The sequence below is a fragment of the Myiozetetes cayanensis genome, unplaced genomic scaffold (assembly GCF_022539395.1).
Source record: "Myiozetetes cayanensis isolate MyiCay16 unplaced genomic scaffold, myiCay2020 scf4, whole genome shotgun sequence".
Taxonomy (NCBI): domain Eukaryota; kingdom Metazoa; phylum Chordata; class Aves; order Passeriformes; family Tyrannidae; genus Myiozetetes; species Myiozetetes cayanensis.
Window position 1 is genome coordinate 8367095 of NW_026087631.1, and position 19143 is coordinate 8386237.

At 41.4% G+C, this 19143-nt stretch overlaps 1 protein-coding gene across 1 annotated transcript in view; it reads left to right on the forward strand.

The window, feature by feature from the left end:
- Positions 1-19143, forward strand: part of DGKQ (diacylglycerol kinase theta) — a 92330-nt gene that overhangs the window by 65213 nt on the left and 7974 nt on the right. Inside the window, exons 16-22 of the mRNA XM_050328894.1 lie at positions 6983-7134; positions 8491-8639; positions 9229-9410; positions 10860-10960; positions 15082-15228; positions 16886-16997; positions 18188-18340. Coding sequence (XP_050184851.1) covers positions 6983-7134; positions 8491-8639; positions 9229-9410; positions 10860-10960; positions 15082-15228; positions 16886-16997; positions 18188-18340 — 996 coding nt within the window. The remainder of the gene's footprint in view (positions 1-6982; positions 7135-8490; positions 8640-9228; positions 9411-10859; positions 10961-15081; positions 15229-16885; positions 16998-18187; positions 18341-19143) is intronic.

Sequence of the window (19143 nt, forward strand, 5' to 3'; positions counted from 1 at the left end):
CCACAGAGTGTCAAAAACTTTAAAAAATAACATAATTAATGGGAATTGTGAAACAACTCTAGATGGGAGGAGCTCAAGTTCAGTAACCATAGTTGCTTGCTTACATACCTGCTTTTACTGTTTAAAAATGAGTCCTACACTTGTCAGAGCTTTTTGAAGACACTTCTTTTTTTTTTGTATGAGCAGATACTAGGGGTAGTGCTGAGATGCAACTGGCAAAATTGAAAGCTATATCTCCCCTCTTTGTTCTTACACATACATAGGAGTTATGTTTTGTGAAATCCTTAAAAACCAAGGCCCCGCCTTGTCCAAGCTAGGTTTCACAGTGCCTGTTATGGGAAACAGAAGGCATCATGAAGATGGAACTGCTTTTGGATACTCGTTTTTAGTGGTTTTCAGACAAATGCATTATGAACCTGTGTTTGGTGTCTGGTGTGTGAAGTTGAACACACTCCACTCTGTTGATTACATGTGTCTGTTTTTCTGAGACTGGATGTGTTTGAAGTGAACTTCTTGATGTCGGGAAAATGTGGGTAATGCTATCTGTTATCTGGTGCAAGATATTTTTAGAAACTCAGGGAACTGCTAGGGATTAACTTTGAATATATAAGAAGGAGAGAGGGACTATACATGGGCACAAAACATTGTACTTCCATTGCAGCATGTATTGTTTGTATTTGGTCATCTCACTGAAATAAGACAAGAGTTAGCCTAAATGATGCTTCAAGTGTTGTTTTCTGTATGATTTGGCCACCCAGCTTATGACATTCATTTACCCTAGTTACCCAAGGTAAACTAATGAGTGATTGATGACTCTGCTTTGGGTAGCAATTGGACTAGATGACCTCCTGAGGTACTTTCCAACCTGGACTATCTTTTTATCCTATGATAATATTAGCTTTTGTTTATAGATGTGATTATTCAAATACAGTACCAGGAAATACACAGGAACTGAGCACAATACTAAATTTACACCATGTTTGACATTCCTTTTGTGAGGGAAATACAAAGAAATTGGGAATGAAAGGCTAATGATTTTTGCATATTCTAACTTATATTTGGAAAAAAAAACACAAAACAACAACAAAACAGCCCCTTTTATAAGCTTGATAAAAGCATTGAAGTAAATTGGTGGTTAAGCAAGCTGCTAGTTCATTTTTCTGAGGTGAGATTTGCTTACTCTGTGTCTGTACCTTCTAAGGAGGAGGCATAGTCCTAGTCTGGCATGGTCTGGTCTACCAGGAGCAATTCACCCTCAAATTACCATTACTGCAAAGTCTGAATGCAGAATCAATTTGTACCAACTGCTTATTAGAAAGTCAAGTAGATAGTGTTATCAGATGTGTTGCTCTGTTCTGCTGTTTCAGGCCTTTAAGAATTTAATCGAACACTTTTTCATTTCACAATATTCAAATAAATGAAAATACTATCTTAATTGGAGTGTGAAAAAAAATACAGTATTTTACAAAGCTGTTTAGCTGCTCTGTGTGAGGAACTGCAGGGGCAGTTTGGTTTCACTCTGATATCATGCCAAGGTGAAAGACATTGCAGGGCTGAATCTTTGAATTCAGAGTTAATTTAGCAGAACTTCTTTTGCAGCACTGGCAAGTGAGGAAGTCAGCAGAGGGTTATATGAGGCCAATACCAGCACAAGTTTTTGTGTCTTCATCCCATTATCAGTAATGCCTTTTACTAGTGGAGTGCCCTCTTATGTTTAGGTTCCCTAAGCATAATAGAAAAAGACGTGGAAGATTCCTAAATAGATGAAACTTCCATTTTATTCAATCCACTAGTTCCTCACAGAAATACTTACAACTTAAAAGCTTGATAGTTTAATGAACCTTTTTGCCAACATAACTTGGAAGATTACTTTTCACCCATTTGAAAGGGCTGTCACCCTTTTCACCCTTCACTGAAAGGGTTGTCAAGCACAGGAGTGGGCTGCCCAGGGAAGTGGTGGAGTCACCATCCCTGGAAGCATTCAAGAAATGACTGGACATGGCATTTAGTGCCATGGTCTAGTTGACAAAGTGGTGGTCAGTCAAAGGTTGGACTTGATGGTCTTGCAGGTCTTTTCCAACTTTAATGATTCTGTGATTCTTCCATTTCTGCAGTATGCCAAAAAGTAAAGAAAAGGGTTGGGAGTTGACCAAGCCGCTGCTCCAGTTGTATTGAGACACCTTGCATATAATTCCTCATCAGATAATGAGTCCTTTCCGGCCAGGGTGGAGGGAGTTTGTGCTTGGGCCATAGTGAGTCCTTTCAAATGGGACGTGCTGCTGGCGTCCCGCTTGCAGATGTAGAATTTTACTTGGCACTTAGAGATATTTGCTGTTCCTGGAGACAGCCCACCACACTGGAAGATGTGCCGTGGTTGTCAGGCTGGTAGGCCTGTGGCTCAGAACGCCTCGTTCTGCTTCGTAGTGAGATGTGATTACACAGTGCACTTAACAGAAAGGGGATCAGCAGAGATAATAAACGTCTTGCCCCAACCTGAAGCCGTGTTGTGCTAATCCTGACAAATTAAGCAATGCAGGGCGACTGTCAGAGTGTCTAAATCACGCAGACTCCTTCAGCTGTCTCTAGGAAAAGAGCAATAAATTCCTTCCTGAACGCCAGCCAACACAAAACCCCTCTGCAGATTTCACTCCTCAAGCAGAGCAGTGAAGCCAGAGCTAAAGGGGGAAGGGAGTCCTCAGGCTGTGAGTCACATACTGTCTTCTGCCCAGTAACAAACTCATTTGTATGTCCCCAGTGGGGCTTTACTAAGGGTTTTAAAAAGATTCTGCAGCATAAAGGTGCTCGCTAAACTTGTGGCCGTCTGAAATTGTAACAGAGAGTGTACTTTTGAGAAAGCACAACAGCAGCCCAGCTCTGTTGTACAAACCATAGAGTTTTTAACCCCTACCAAAAGACAATTGTTTTTTTAGAAGCTGGCCTTTATCTGGGGATTTAGTAGTGTTGATTACTCTTTTAAGCTTAGTGAAGAGTCATGATAGGAAGCAAGTTCACGGTAAGGATAAGCACTTTCTAGAACACTTTTTTATTCTGCATAGATACATCTAGTACTAAATGAGTATAGTTAGGAATCTACAGCAGAAGATACCTGAACAAAGCTGGTTTTGAGTACTAGGACTGCTCAGTGTACACTGCATACAGATATTTTTTTAGCTCCAGGCATTCCCTGCAGCTGCTTGTGAATCTTAGTAGCATTCAGGGTATATGTTTAACTTTTTATTTAATTTTTATTTTTCGTACAATACTGACACTTGACGGGAAGTTTAGATGGCAATTTTGTAGAAACTGTAAATGCATATTTACAATACTTTATATTTATTTGGGAAATATCTCAGGTGACTTTATAAAACACAGCTGTGCTTTTGAATGCTTTAGAGTGCACCATGTCTCAAAAATCATTGTGATTCCCTAAAGTTCCATTAGAATTACTTTAGTTAATTAGTTTTAAACCCAGAGCACTAGAACTTGCCTGGAAAAGCAAGTAATATAAAAAACATATTCAACGTGTCACTTCTAAATGCCCCAAACCGGTATTTTTAGAAACTGATTTCCTGAAAAAGAGAAGTTAATCAAATTTTCCTGTCACATTCAAGTAAGGTAATTGTTGGGCTGGTTTCTTTTCTCTCATTCTTTTTTAGACAAGTTTTTAATTACTTTGAGCTGCAGAACTTAGTATTTTTTTCTATATATTATCTTCTTAACCCCCGCTTTTTAAAACCTGCAAGTCTCCAAGGCATTAGACCAAGCCTGAGGTTTCAGGTTGCTGTCATTGTTCAGAAAATTGAAAGGTCTGGAGATGGTATTTAGGTAGTAAAAAACTCTGAGGAGGAAGAAATGGGATATGGTCAGGAGGGAAGAAGGTAGGGCAGAGTAGAAGCTGGACAAAGAGTGCAGGAAGGGAACAGTTTGCTCTGTTACCCCGTGGGGCATGATGTTTCCTTTCAGAGCTGCTCTGCCTTTTGTTGCTTGTGGGATTTAACACCACACATTGCTACAGGCTGGGGGCAGAGCAGCTAGAAAGTAGCTCATCACAAAAGGCCCTGGGGGTGCTGTCGGCAGACAGCTGAACGTGAGCCAGCAGTGTGCCCAGGTGGCCAAGAAGGGCAGTGGCATCCTGGCCTGGATCAAGAACAGTGTGCCCAGCAGGAGTAGGGAAGTGATCTCCCCCTCGACCCATCACTGGTGAGGGCACACCTCAAATACTGTGTTCAGTTCTGGGCCCTTCACTTAGAAAAAGGACAGGGAGCGTTCACTGGAGCGTGTCCAGTGAACGGCAACAACGCTTGTTGCCTTCCAGGAGTGGCTGAGGGAGCTGGGGTTGTTTAGTCTCAGGAAAGGAGGCTCAGGGCAGACCTCATCACTCTCTACACACACCTGAAAGGAGGTTGTAGTGAGACGGGGCCCGGTCTCTTCTTCCATGCCTGCAGGGAGAGGAGAAGAGGAAATGGCCTTAAACTGAGGCAGGGGAGACTCAGGTTAGACATTAGAAACATTTTCATTGTCAAGGTGGTCAGGCATTGGAATAGGTTGTCCAGGGATGTGGTAGAGTCACTATCCCTGGAGATGTTGTAGCGCTGGGTGATGTGGTACGATATTTAATGGTTTAGGGGTCACAGTGGTAGTGCCAGGCTACCTTTAGTTGGGCTAAAGGATCCTAAAGGTCTCTTCCAATCTTGATGATTCTGTGATTATCAAAGGACCATTCTAGGCAGGATATGGCAGATGGTGGTGCAGGAACTGGTGGAGTAACAAGATGGTTTTCACTTCTGGAAAAGGCAGAGCCCTGCTTACTCTTTCATTAATGCCTGGAATGGCTGAAGGGAAGGAAATACACTTGTCTCTTTGGGTTGTGTGGATCCTTGAGCTGTTGACCTTAACACTCAAAAAGTCCTTCCTTTTTGCGAGAGAGGCATGCATTGTTTTCCATAGGCTTCCTTTGCTGCCTACAAGTAATCTTTCTCGTGTGCTTAACAGAAATGAATATATTACCCTTGTTATATTATGGACATGCTCTGAGTAATTGCTTCCCCCTTTCCAATAATACTGAATATAAAGGCGAGAGGTGTTTTGAGCTCAGTTGTCACAGTTCAGCATGAAGGTGGTTCCTTTGGAGAAAGCTCAATGCACAGCTATGCAGCCTCTGTCTCACCAACCTAATTGTTTTGCCAGCAGTGGAACCTTTCTGGTAGAACAAAGTTTTGAGGCTCTTTTGGCTCCTTGTCCCCCAAAATAGGCCTTATTTGGCTAATATATTTTTCAAGAGAACAGATGTATTTTCAAAGTGAATGTCTCCGGTAGAATCTAAAGGACAGAGAATGAAGGAGCAAGAAAAGTGTGTGCCTGCTCCACCAGCCTTCTTACTTGCTTAGTGTTCCTCTTCCCAGTGTGTTTTTTCCTTTTCGAGAGACAAGTCACACTGGATGGCAGAGAGCATTGCTTATGCAGGCAGCGTTAGAGGAGAGGTACTTCTGTGTTTTTGGGTATCTTGACACATCTGGCAGGGTGTGACTTGCAGAGGATTAGCAGCCAGCTCTTTTAAGAAAGGAAAATTAGAGGAAATCTCTCAAGTACTGTGAAGCCCCAAACAAACATTTGTTTTTAAGCATCCATATCAGCTCACAGGTAGATGATGGTCTGGGGTAGCTCACTGTCAGACCCCATTTCACATCCCCGTAAACTCAACTCACTATTTTTGTCCTGATTTCTCCATTGTTCACCTTAGATCGTGCACTCTGGTGATTGCTCACAGACAGCAGTCAACAGGCTTTCTGGGTGCTGTCTCCTCCTCTGTGTAGCTGTTGGTATCTCTCCACATGCTTGCACGCTGCCGTCATGCTGCTGCCTCACCGCCCCCTGAATCATTCTTGTCTAAATTGACTTATATTTAGCACTGTTGTTCTGTTCCCTGAATCCATCCGGTCAGCTGCGTGACAAATCGCTGTTCTCTGAATGCTGTCCAATGTGTAAATACAAATTATTACAGCTTAGGGACTGTGGCAAATGTTTCTGTTTTGAAGAGCACTTGTTGAAATGCCCAGCGAACTTTTCTGGCATATACCTGCCCCCAGCCCCGTGGCAGGACAGATGAAAAGCGTGCCAGAGTCTTCTGATCTTTCTAGAACTCTTTACAGATCATTTTACAGAATGATTCGTGGGCGGAGTGGCTGGCTGAAAGCCAGTCCCGAGGGGGTGCTTCTGTTGGCTGGAGGTTTTGACATCTGGTGAGGTTGCAGGTACAGTTCCCGTGCAGTCTGTGGAGTGCTCCAGGAAATCCCACCTCTGCCATGTCCAGTGGCTTCCTTTGCAGTGGTTTCTGGATGGGTACTAGACTCCACCGCATCATGGCCATGCTTTGAGAGCCCTTTCAGTAAAGCATAAGATACTGGCACTCCTGATTAAACCCTCCTGATAGAAAAGCTTTAATTGCATATTTTTGAAAGAAGCTTCCAGCCTCTTATTTCATAGGGAGGGGTACGCCAGTGTCTGCCCAAACATCCTCATTTTGAAATGTTTTGGCCTTGTTAATTAACATGTATTCTAAAACAACCACCAAACTAAAGAAAAAATATTCAGTTGGTTTGGAGGGAAGTTCTGTCTTTTCTTTTTCTCTTTAGGAGAAGCTTTCTCCTTTCTCTGTTTGAATTGTACATGCCTCTTATCCCTTACACTGTTCTTTGGCATAGACTGTTTACTGAAAAAGTGTAAGAAGGGCTGCTTACAATGACTTTGTTTCATGTTGGCTCCACTGTGTAATTGGAGTGGGTTAAGGAGACTTCAGTTCCCAGGGCATCAAGAACAGCAGCTAACCTGTCCACTTCTGGACATTGAATCTTTTTATTTATAGAATATGGATTTTTTTTTACCAATCATCAAGGAAGCACCAGGTAATATTTCTGAGATGCAGTAGTAATTTTTCTTCCTATTCATGGGTTTGGCTTATCCTTTTCTTCTGGTTTTCTTTCAGGCTTCCAAGATACCACAGAATTGCTGCCCACTTCTTGTATTTGTGAATCCAAAAAGTGGTGGGCTAAAAGGTCGGGATCTGCTGTACAGTTTTAGAAAGCTGCTAAACCCACACCAGGTCTTTGAACTTACCAATGGGGGCCCACTTCCTGGGTAAGTCATCATATTTAAAAAAAAAAAAAAAAAATTACATTGTTATGTTTTTTTAAAGGATGTATTAGATTTTATTTTGAAGATCTAAATTGCTTCTGTTCTGTACCTGAACACCAGGGCAGTGGATCACTCCCTTCTGACTGGTTCTTACTGTGAGACCAGATTTAAACTTTGACATTCTCTAAAGAAAAGAGAATAGAGTAGTTCCTGGTATATACATTTTTGTCAAGCCTAGCAGAATCTGATCTGGGCAAAGTCAGATGCACTTTACAATAGCACATGTTTAACAACTATTAAAAATGTCTTATATTTGAATGGAGATGGACAGAGAAATGGCACATTTCCTCACAAAACTGATTTTTGCTTTTTTTTTCTTCTGTTGTTTCATGGGAACTACTAGGAAAGTAATAAAATTTTCAGTCTTGACTCTTGAAACTTGGCCACAGTTACAGAATTAACAGGGCCTGGCTGATCGCAGCTGCAACATTTCTACAAGGAACAGGACATAATGTGCTTGTGAGGAGGCAGGAACTGGTGACTTGTTTTAATCAAACCCATTTTGTTACCAGCTTCATAAAACTGAAAGTGATGGTTGTAGCCTATTCTTCATTTCTTCAGCATTGCTTTAATAAAAAAAACTGTCAGGACAAGATCTTCAGAACAAAAGCTTTGTTGGAAGAAATGCAGCCTATGCAGGAGGCAAGATAAACAAACTAATTTTTCTGTCAGAACTGTATAATTCTATTGTCTTTCTATTGCAGTTCAAACTTCAGTTTCAGTAATTAGTTCATTTTGTTTTGGCCTTGGAATCTTTCTGTAGCTTTACAGCAAAATGCTCCTATTTATTAATTGCTTCTTGTGCAACAGGAAATAAAAATTACTTTGCATGGTGTCTTTTTATGTGGGATGAAAAACCACAAAAGGTAAGAGTCACCAGGAAAACAGTACTATGAAGAAGAAAATGTTCTGTGATTCCTATGACTAAGTAAAAAAACACCATCACTAATCAACATCTCCTCTAGGATTTAAAGAGTTGTATATGTTCGTATTGAAATTATGACTAGTTAGATCTCTGTGCCTTTGAAAATGAAAGTGATTAATTATTTAACTCTTGAAGAGAAGTGAAGAATCTTAGAGGAATGTGGTTTTCTTTTTTTTCTTAAATTCAGCTTTATGTAAAACTTCCTATTTTTCCATTCTCTTTGTTGAAGTCAATCCTGAAACTGATGGTAAAGGGGGGCATGGGGCAGAATTCCAATAATATTTCGTTATCTTAAATAGCATATTAGGAGACTTTGCAGTTCCTGTATTACATTGTAAAGTTTCTTTTCCCCTGTGCTTTGTTTTACAATGGAGGTTTCACACGTTCTCCAAAGTCCCCTCCTTCCGAGTGCTGGTGTGCGGAGGGGACGGCACTGTCGGCTGGGTCCTTGGTGCACTCGAGGAAATCAGGCACAAGCTGGTGTGCTCAGAACCCTCAGTTGCCATCTTACCTTTAGGAACAGGTGAGAATCACAGCAAAAACCATTCCTCTTCCGAGGGCAGAAGTCCTCCAGGAGCTCTATCTTTATTTTTCTTTCTGACAAAGAACTCGGTTTTGCAGCAGACATGCCGTGATTCAGTTCTGGCTGGTGCTGGAGGGTAAATTGCAGTGTCAGCTTTTCAAGGAAATATCAGCCACACTTTCTGAAGGAAAAACAAGCAGCCAGAGTGTATGGAGTGTTTGAGAGTGGGCAGGAGTTGGAGAAGGCAAGATATTCTCCTCCTGACAACCACAGAGGCATCAGCCATTTCTCTAAACCAGTGAACTCAGTTGCTCCCTGACATCTTAACTCAGTAACAGGTTTTTTGCATTTTTTGTGTGTGTGAAAAGATTCCAGATCAGAGTGTGTCTGTATGTAATAGTAAGCACATGTGCAACCACAACAAAACTTAGATTTTTTTTTTTTTTTTCTGCTTGTTGACTTTTTGTTCCAAACCCACCTAATCCTGTGGCTTGTTTGGAGCACCTGAATGCAATGTGGTTTGTAGAACAGGGCTGATGCACTGATTACGAAGTACAGTCATAATTTGGCATTTTTTGTTGTTGTCCAGGTAATGACTTGGGGAGGGTCTTGCGATGGGGAGCTGGCTACAGTGGGGAGGACCCATACTCCATTTTGGTTTCCGTGGATGAGGCAGATGATGTCCTTATGGACCGTTGGACTATCCTTTTGGATGCAGAAGAGCCAGTTGAAGGTGCAGAGAATGGTATTGCAGAACCTGAGCCTCCAAAGGTAAGTGGAGTACCATTTGGCTCTGATTCTTAGGAGCTGCTGTTCTGTCAAAAATCACAAAGATGATGGATATTAACATAGTTTAATTTTTTTGGCTGACTTGGCTTTGCACTCAGGCCTTACTGAGCTGTTCGTTAGTGAACACAGCAACATCTGGATCTAGTGTTTCAGTCTGGGCAGGGCTGGTTGACTGCAGAACACACTTCATAGCTGTTTGGCAAAAAGCATCTGATAGGGGCTTAATGAAAAGATTCCCATGGTAATGGCATACCTATCTGCTTCAACTGGAAAGAAAATTATTTCTCAAATAAGAGAAGGGTTTGGAAAGAATGCTAGATGCTTTGCAGAACACTTTTACAACTGGAGTGTCAACCAAGAAACACCCCACTCCTCAAAAGGTACTCGTATCTTTCCTTTCATGGTTTAAAAAATTACTAGGAGTTGCTAGCATATACAGGAAATAAATCCTTCTGTCATCTTGCTCCCACTGCGTGTCTGTATGTGTAGCATCCATTATTTGCACTTTTTTGAATGAAAGTCAATATTCCTTGTTTCATATTAACTTGTTTCTATTTAGGAAAATAAAAATGTTGGTTGTAGCTGTTGACTTCAGAGCTGTATGTGAATGCTGGTTCTTTCTGTCTTCAGACAAAAAGAAGAAATTGGACAAGGGAGTGACAAAAAAAGGAGGAAATTGTAACAATGGCAGCAATTATCTAAGACTTTGGTCTGGTCACTGGAAAATCGTAGGCATTATGAGTCAGTTGGAGGATTTAAGTTGCTCAGGTTCCAGCTATTTTTCACTTGGTGGAGGCAGGGGTTTATTTTCCCTGGGTGCCTAATCTGCTTTTTAAAGGTGAAGGGTGGGAGAGTCAAGTACTAGGATAAAAAAGCTATGGCATACAAAGGAAAAATTAATGGCAAAAATGGTAGAAATCTGTAGAAACTTGAGCCTGGCATATAGGGAGCTATATAAGACACAGCTGAGTAGGTGAAGTCAAGTTCTACACTCTGATATAAGCTAGTCACCTTCCAAAGTAAGGAAGAGCATCTTCCTAGCACTGTAATGATAAATCCATGGTTGATGCCAAAAATAATAGTGGCATGGGTGTTCAGCAACTTGGGAAGTTATTGCATAGAATAGCTTTGAGAGGTTGATTGGTTTTCTTTCTGCATTAGTTTTTATTTCTGCCTTATTATGCCTGTCACTTTTAATTAACATTTAACTTTGAAGTTTCTGATACTTTGGAAACAGTGGCTGTGTATCAACATTTGTTCCTACAGCTTTATTTTTAGTGCAACGTTTCTGGAAAATGTTTTCCAGAATCTCTCAAGATGCAAGTGACTTGGAGGGATCATCTGCAAAACTTGCTTTTGTTGAAAAACTTTGGAACTTCTTAATTTATGAATGTAAGCAGGAAATAATAATTTTTTTTTTTTTTTAATCAGATTGTACAGATGAACAATTACTGTGGTCTTGGCATTGATGCAGAGTTGAGCTTGGACTTTCATCATGCTAGAGAAGAAGAACCAGGGAAATTTAATAGCAGGTAATCCTGGGGAAACCAGGTGTGAAGGTCAACTCTGTGTACTGCATTACTTCCAATTTACACTACAGCTGATAACCTTAAATGCTACAATTATCCACAAATCAATATTGCTTCAGGCAGAGCTAGGACAGGGAGGAATTGAGTTAGACAGGAACTTGTAGGCCCAGAATTCATCTTTTTTGTTTGTTTCAGTTTGGGGTTTTTTCCTCTAATAGAGGAAATAGAGAGCACCAACGCAGTTTTTGGAAGCCGTGTCATTGTTATTTAGTACTCTTAGTCTGCAGTGTTGAGTTCAGTGAAATTTTGAGTTAGTGGAAATCTCTCTTGCTAAAAGTCTTTATTAGGAATGAGGGCAGTACTGCTACATAAGCAATAAGCACATTCAGAACTTCTTCAGAACTTCTTCTGTACCTTTTACACCCTTGCTTAGTGCTGCATGCTGGTGTTAAGGATAAAGAAAAAATCTCTATCTCAAGGGAGACTTATTAAAAAAGTAATGAGAGAGACCTTCCTTTCTTCCTTCTTTCTGACAAGCCAGTAATGGGGCTTTTTTTTTCTTCTGATTACCACTCAAATTGATGAGTAAAAGAAATCACAATTGTGTAATTAATCCATAATTGCTTGTAGAAACTGTTTTGTCTGCTTTGCTCTATGATTAAATGTCCTCTAAATTGTCTCTCGGTTGCCAGAGTTACAGCCAGTTACAACTGTGCAGTGTTCAAACTATTAAAAATACTCTCTAACTGTTTATAAGTGTAATGATGTGTAATCCCACGTGTCTTGCTGTATTCTGTGTATCATTACACTCGTTGCTCATAGCGGTTTTCTTAAAAACTGAATAACACAAGATAATTGTTTCTATTGTTACTATTAGGCACTGGTTTGCATTTTCAATGAATTGGATTAAAAACATCACAGGTAGTAAAATCAGGCAATAAGTTAGCATATGGCAGTGCCTAATCTAGTATATGAAGCTTTCCTAGATTGCCTTTTGCAGTTAATATCATGTATAAGTGACGTTCATTCTTTCTTCAGAACAAACTCCTCTGTGTTTGCAAAGCAGCAGTACTTCGAAAGATACGCCCTTTTCCTATTGCCACTGCATATGATGGTTATACTTTGATTTCTGTTGCCCTATGTGCTTTTCATCCCTGTAATCTTTATCTGTCAGTTCCCAGTGTGCAGCACCTGCAGCTCCGTGGGCAATGACTTGGTACCATTCTTGCAGGGGGACTTGAAGGGCTTGGAGTCTTTTTTTCCCCACAGCCATTTAGGCAACATGGGAAAAGAGAGATGATTCCCTCTCCCACTCCCTCAAATCTGAAGGGCTATATATTTCTGGAAAAGAAATATGAAATAATTAATTGAAACTGAGGTATGTTTTTGCAAAAGGCAAACAGCTTGTGCAGGTTAACAGTGCTGACACATGATATTTACCTTTGGCTGCCTGTGACAATGACTGTTAAAAGGACTGGCTTTGCACTTTCCCATGGTAAGCAAGTGCACAGTCTTATCAGCATTATTAGCACTTTTTTTAAATTATTTTTGGTAAACTAACTAAAAAGGGTATCAGGTGCAGCAGCTGCTCACATGTGAACTGGCTGCTCTTGAGTGCAGAACAGGAATTTTCAGGCTGTGGCAACAGAAATTGCAGGTAGTCCTTGGAAGAAATACAGGCTTGAGTGCTCTTGTGAAGCAAGACCTTAAGCTGGTAAATGTCCCAAAAGCTGTCTGCTCTCTGGCCTCAGTCAGTAGAGTCTCTTTATGTGGTCAGGGCTGCTTACCTTGGTTAGCAGTTCTAAGTGCAGTGATGACTTCCCTGCAGGAATTTAATGCTGAACTTGCATTGCAGGGCAGATAAAAATAGTGCATGTTGTGACAGTGATGGTTTTTGCATTGTTGACTGCCAAGCTGTGTGAGTTCTTTTCACAGTGTAAAATTTAATGATCAGGGCATCTGCCTTCATTCACAGAATCACAGAATGGGTCAGGTTGGAAAAGACCACAGTGGTCATCTGGTCCAACCTCCCTGCTTGAGCAGGGTCACCCCAGAGCACATGGCAAGGATTGCATCCAGACAGTTCCTGAATGTCTCCAGTGAGGGGAAACTCCACAACCTCTCTGGGCAACCTGTTCTAGTGCAAGATCACTACACAGTAAAGAAGTCCTTCCCTTGTGTTCAGGTGGAACTTGTCCTATTGCTTGGCCACCAACAGGAAAAGCCTGACTCCATCCTCTTGACACCCTGCCTTCAGACACTTTCAGGCATTGATGAGGTCCCCTGTCAGTCATCTCTTTTCAAGGCTAGACAGACCCAGCTCCCTCAGCCTTTCCTCATAAGAGAGATGCTCCAGTCCCCTGGTCATCTTTATTATCCTCCACTGGACAGGAGCTCCTGTCTCTCTTGTACTGAGGAGCCCAGAACTGGACACAGCACTCCCAGTGTGACCTCACTAGGGCTGAACAGAGGAGCAGGATCACCCTTCTCAACCTGCAGGAAAGGCTCTTCCTAATGCACCCCAGGATACCTTTGGCCTTCTTGGCCACGAGGGCACACTGCTGGCTGATAGAGAGCTTGTTGTCCACCAGGACTCCCAGGTCCTTCTCCACAGAGCTGCTTCCCAGGCCTGTACTGGTGCCTGGGGTTATTCCTCCCAGGTGCAGGACCCTGAACTTGCCTTTGTTGAATTTCAGACAGTTCCACTCTGCCCAACTCTCCAACCCGTCGAGATCCTTCTGAAGGGCTGAACAGCCCTCTTGGGGTATCAGCCACTCCTCTAACCTTTGTGTCATCAGTGAAGTCATCTGCCCCGTCATCCAAGTCATTCCCCTAGGGTCCTGCAGCAGTTTTTAGGATGGCCTATCACAGAAGAGGCCACATCTTCTTTGTGCCATCCAAAATGGCAGGAGACTGCTGTGGCAAGCAGTTTTCATGAATGTGAAGTTAGAGAGAATATTCTGCATAATTTAATGCAAGTGTAGAATTGTTTTACACAGATACACAAGTGTTCTGCAGTTAGGCCACTGTGTTATATTCTTTCAGTTTCTGCAGGCTTCCTGCAACAAAAATTAATACTCCTCGGGGATATTTAAAGTACTATGTTTTCTACTGATATTCCAGTATTTTTCATTTGTATCCAAATTAGACAGAACCTGTCTTAGCACAGACATATGTTACTGTCTTGTCTGGAGGAAAAGTATGTGTTAAATGGTGTTACATGAGGTACCTTTAATTCAGTGCTATTTAAAACTGTTAGGACATAGGACTAATTATCCCCAATATAATAATTTAAAATAACTGAAAAGGTCTCTGAAGAGCTGACTAGAACCCACATGCTAAACTGGCTGTCTTCTGCGCTTGAATGTCTACAGTATTTAGACATAATGCTAGAGAGATTTTGCAGAGTTGGTGTCATTGGAATCCCATGTGCTAGTAGGGTCAAATAATGAAAATTTATGCTTCTTATTTTAAGGTTACTCTGAAGGCCATATATCCAAAGGTTTCCATTATAGAACAAAATAGTCTGTGTGTTTAACTATCATTTGTTTATGTTATTCTTAAAATATTTTGCCATTTCTAGGGATGCCATAAAAATCCTCCTCATCTTTTTTATTCTAAAATTAGCAATGTTAGAGCTCTGTCACAAAATAACATTACTAAGCCTAAGTTTCTGCAGCTAAGTATATTTCAAATTAACAAGCAATGTGTAAAGCAAAGATTATCAAGTGTTTTTGTGCCAGAAGTGTTCTAGCATTGCATGAGAAAAGACTTTAAAATGTGTCATGAAGACCTCTAAAAATATAACCTTCCAACCCAGAAGTTTACATTTCAAAGAGGCATTGCATTCAGGCAATGCTTTAAAAGGGATGATTTTTCTGTAATAAAATTTCACAATCTCCACATCCTTCGACAGCACAATCATCTCTTAAGAAAAAGGTGTATAAAGTAGCACTTCATGGGTTATGCTTTGTTTCTGCAGTAAAGCTAGAAGAATTTGAAGACGGTTCTAATTGAAAAAAGTCTTTAAACATACCTGCTAGAGGACAATACTGGTACGCATACAACGAAGAGTGCTATGCTGGGCCTCACTTCTTAGTTACAAGATACTTGTCTGCTCCTAGGTTTCACAACAAAGGAGTTTACGTGAAAGTTGGGCTGCAGAAGATTAGTCATACCAGAAACCTTCACAAGGACATAAAGCTGCAAGTGGACCAGCATGAGGTGGAGTTACCAAGTATAGAAGGACTCATTTTTATTAATATACCCAGGTAAAAATGAGAGGAAGGATCCCTTGTGGATGCATGCCTGGCTGTGTGTGTGGAATTGCGGGTTGGTATTTGAGCATCAAATGTCAAATGGTTAGATACAATGTTAAGCAGCTTAGATTAGTAGGAGGTTCTTAGTGGGTATTTTTGATTACTGCATGACTCGCTGTCTGTACAACTGTGCATAAAGAGCTAGTTTTTAATACTATTTTGACATCATTTTTGCTATTCGCTGAAACTCACAATTTCATTTCACATAAAGGTGGAATTCTTATGATAATAAGGTTACACCATCCTGTTTTCCCAGGTTTTATGCAAACCCCATACATTTGCTATTTCTTCTCTGTCCTGGCAGCAGTTTGGAATAATTTCCTCACCAAAGGTCTTCCAAATTCTCTTGGCACAGTTTCCTAGCAAAACATGACTTTTTAGGCATGGCTCTAGGCCCATGGCTTCTGTCCACTGTCATCTTCCCCTGTCCCTCCACTATTGAATAGTCGACTGGATTTCACAGTGACATGTGGAAGGATCAAAGATGATTGACCTGCACATGCTTTCTGACGTGTTAGAGACCAGGGACCTAAGCAATTCCTGCAGTGAAGGTCAGACAGAATTCAACTGCCAAACACTGCCCAGGTCACACAGGCAGCTGGTCAGTGTACATGGAGTCTGTGATGCTGCCTGGGTAGCTGTTGAAAACCCTCAGTTCAGGTACCTTTTGTGGGATTGTGGGTGCTGCCCTGACACCTGCAGGGAGCTGGACTTACTGCTGTGGGAGAAAGGAAGCCATATCCTCAGATTTCTGGCTTCCTTAGGTCTACTGTTGGTCGAGGAAGGTTTTTTGTTTGCACAAAACTAGCAGGTGATTAGTGGTGCCATTCTATTCTTTTTCAAGGACCCTCTTATCTTAAACAACCTGTATCTCTTTGTATTTGAGTCTGAAAATTCTTCAACTTCTTATTCAAATATGTGTTTTTGTGTGTGTATACACACCTTTGCACAGAGACAAATACACACTGCACATGAGAACTGTGTAGAAGAATAAATCATGACTAGTGATGAGCAGCCTATGCATAAAAACAGTAAGCGAGTGATTTGAGTGAGGAGGGTCAGTGTTGTACAGAAAGGAACATGGCAATAAATTGTCAGAGGCATGTCAGAGGATTGAAGTGCATATTAGCAGGATAGAACCTGCTAATAACTGCAAGCGAGTTTGGCCAGGTACAAGAATAAAAACTTCATACTTGTTTTAGCTTTAACTTCCATTCAGTAGGTTCTGTGAATATTGTCAAGACCAGTAAGAGCTATGTTAAGTTCTTAATTCTTGAAAGGTAAGGGTTAATGAAGCTGTAACCTGTACTTCCCAGCAAACTAAAACCCTTTGGAATCACTTCCTTCTTATTTACACTTTTTTCCTTCCAATGGAAACTGTTTCCTTCGCTCCTCCTTTTACTACCAAAAGATCGTACCAGAATTCTCCCAGGTTTTGGGAAGAACGGTTCCTGTTTTCGCAGCGCAGGAACTGCAGTCCCTCCAGCTGATGGGGGGGAGCAGAGTGTCTGGCTCTGGGAGCCTGTCAGAGCAGCCACCCCCAGCAGGGCGCCGGGGAGGGTGCCCCGAGGCAGGCGTGGGTGGTGACTGTGGTGTGCTCTCCGCGCAGCTGGGGCTCGGGAGCCGATCTCTGGGGCTCTGACAGCGACAACCGCTTCGAGAAGCCGCGCATCGACGACGGCCTGCTGGAAGTTGTTGGTGTGACTGGCGTCGTTCACATGGTAAGCTGGCATCCCAGTAAGCGCAGAAGGAACAGACATTCTTTCAGACAGGCTCGATTTTGTAACAGACAGTGCGTTGCAGGTGCGTAGTCCTAAAAAGGATGCCTCTCTGTTAAGGCCGGATAAGGAGTAATGGGAGTGAAAAGAACTTGCTCAAAGCACGTGGGGAAATGCTCCCTAACTTAACTAGGCTTTGAACCCAGTCCAGAGACTTACATGCATACATATATGTTAAATGCACATATATGTATGTATTATAGAATGCACTTTGCTTTCTCATGACAGGTATCATGGTGCCAGAGCCAAACAGTTCATGAAAACAAGATTATATTCTAATACTACCAAAACATGCACCCTTCACCTAATGTACTTGCAAAAAAATCCTATTGTATCTCATCAGGGTGGACACTCTTTCTAGACAGGTGACTCTATTACTATCTACCACAGGGTTTCCAGCCCTTGTTGGTTGGAATCTGATTTGGAATCTCCCTGTTGGAGAATGTGGTGCTAGCTGCTCTTGATCTGAGTGCTACATGAAGCAGATGGTATGCCATTCTGCTAAGAAGATTGTGACTCAACATATGGAACTTTAATTCTTTAATGTATTACATATTTTTACAGTGGCCTGCTATTAGTAACGCAGTCTTGTAGAATGGCAGGTTATTTTTGTCTTTTCTTCATATTTTGTTCACTATTTGAAGAAATATGCTGCTGAAAAGGTATATGTGGTCAGGTAATTAGAGATAACTAATCCATAAAACAATCAAAAATTGAAAGGTGGGTGCTTAAAAGTTCATGCAGCTCATCTTTAGTGTTGGCCAACTTTGCCATTTTTTAATTTAGATCTTTTAAAAGACACTGAAGAAGTGTTTTGGTAGAGATCCTTAAATCTTTCATGAAAGGAGAAGCAGCAAGGAGTGTACCTGTTTCTTTGGAGTACAAACAGCTTCACTATGGAAGTTGTTTTGCCTCCAGCATCCTGCAGGGGTGTCCAAGTTCTGCACTAACTGAAATAATTAATGCTGGGACACTAAAGGCATCCTACGCAGATTTTGCCTAAGCAGTTCTTTTACTTGAAACTTAAAATGTCAGGTGAGAATAAAATACTATCCACCCAGTTTAATCCTAGCTAGTATTTGTGCTTCTTGTTAACTGGGGTGATAGATATCCTGGCTTTTGCTTCCTAACAGGGTCAAGTCCAAGGTGGTTTTCGATCAGGAATCCGCATAGCCCAAGGCTCGTATTTTCGTGTAACACTCCTAAAGCCAATTCCAGTTCAAGTTGATGGAGAGCCCTGGATTCAGGCCCCTGGCCAGATTATAATTTCTGCTGCAGGACCAAAGGTACTGGCTGTAGGTCTCTCTTAGCAAGTTGACTCTGTTCCTCCATTGGGTGTTACCATATTATTCTGCTTGTCTGTTGTGTTCTGGTACTTAACCTTAAAGGAGCTAGTCAGCACATGTGGTAACTGTTGAATAAATACACAGCAGTTTCTACAGAGGGTATTTTGAGGGCTCTCTCCAGCAGCTCAGATGAGGCTTGTGTTTAAAAAAAATAGTCCCTGAACTTCAGCCTAGTGACTTAATTTTTTTTTCCTCTATATTGAGATTTCCAGGCAGTGTTGCTTGCCTTGAAGCAGGTCACTGCTATAAGAACCATGGTAGTACTGCAGTGTGCAAGGTAGGAATCAGTTTGCTGGAGGAGGAAAGGTTTGTCAGAGAGTAGCAAAGAAGAGAAATGAATAATGGATGAGCAAAAGGGTTCGCAAAAAAGAGACTTTGGAGTAATCCATGTCTGGTTTTCCTTGACGTCTCAATGTGTATGTAAAAGGAAGGCAGCGTCAGCTGCCTTAGAATTTAAGTTCTCTATTGACATTTAAATTGTGAAATAAACGTTTTGCAGTAGTTGACTGGGGTGCACACCAGTCTACACATTTGCCTGCTACTCTAAGAATGCCTTTCCAACTTGCAGAAATTTGTTGCTACAGACAGTCTTGACAGTCTCAGAGAATATGTAGCTCTCCTGGGAAAGCTACCAGGACAATGAGAAGAAAAATGGGTGAAAGAGAGGGTCATATATCAAAGTTTCAGAATATGTTAAACTTTGTTCTTTTCCTGAGAAGAAGGGGCTGGGGGGGAAATAGGAA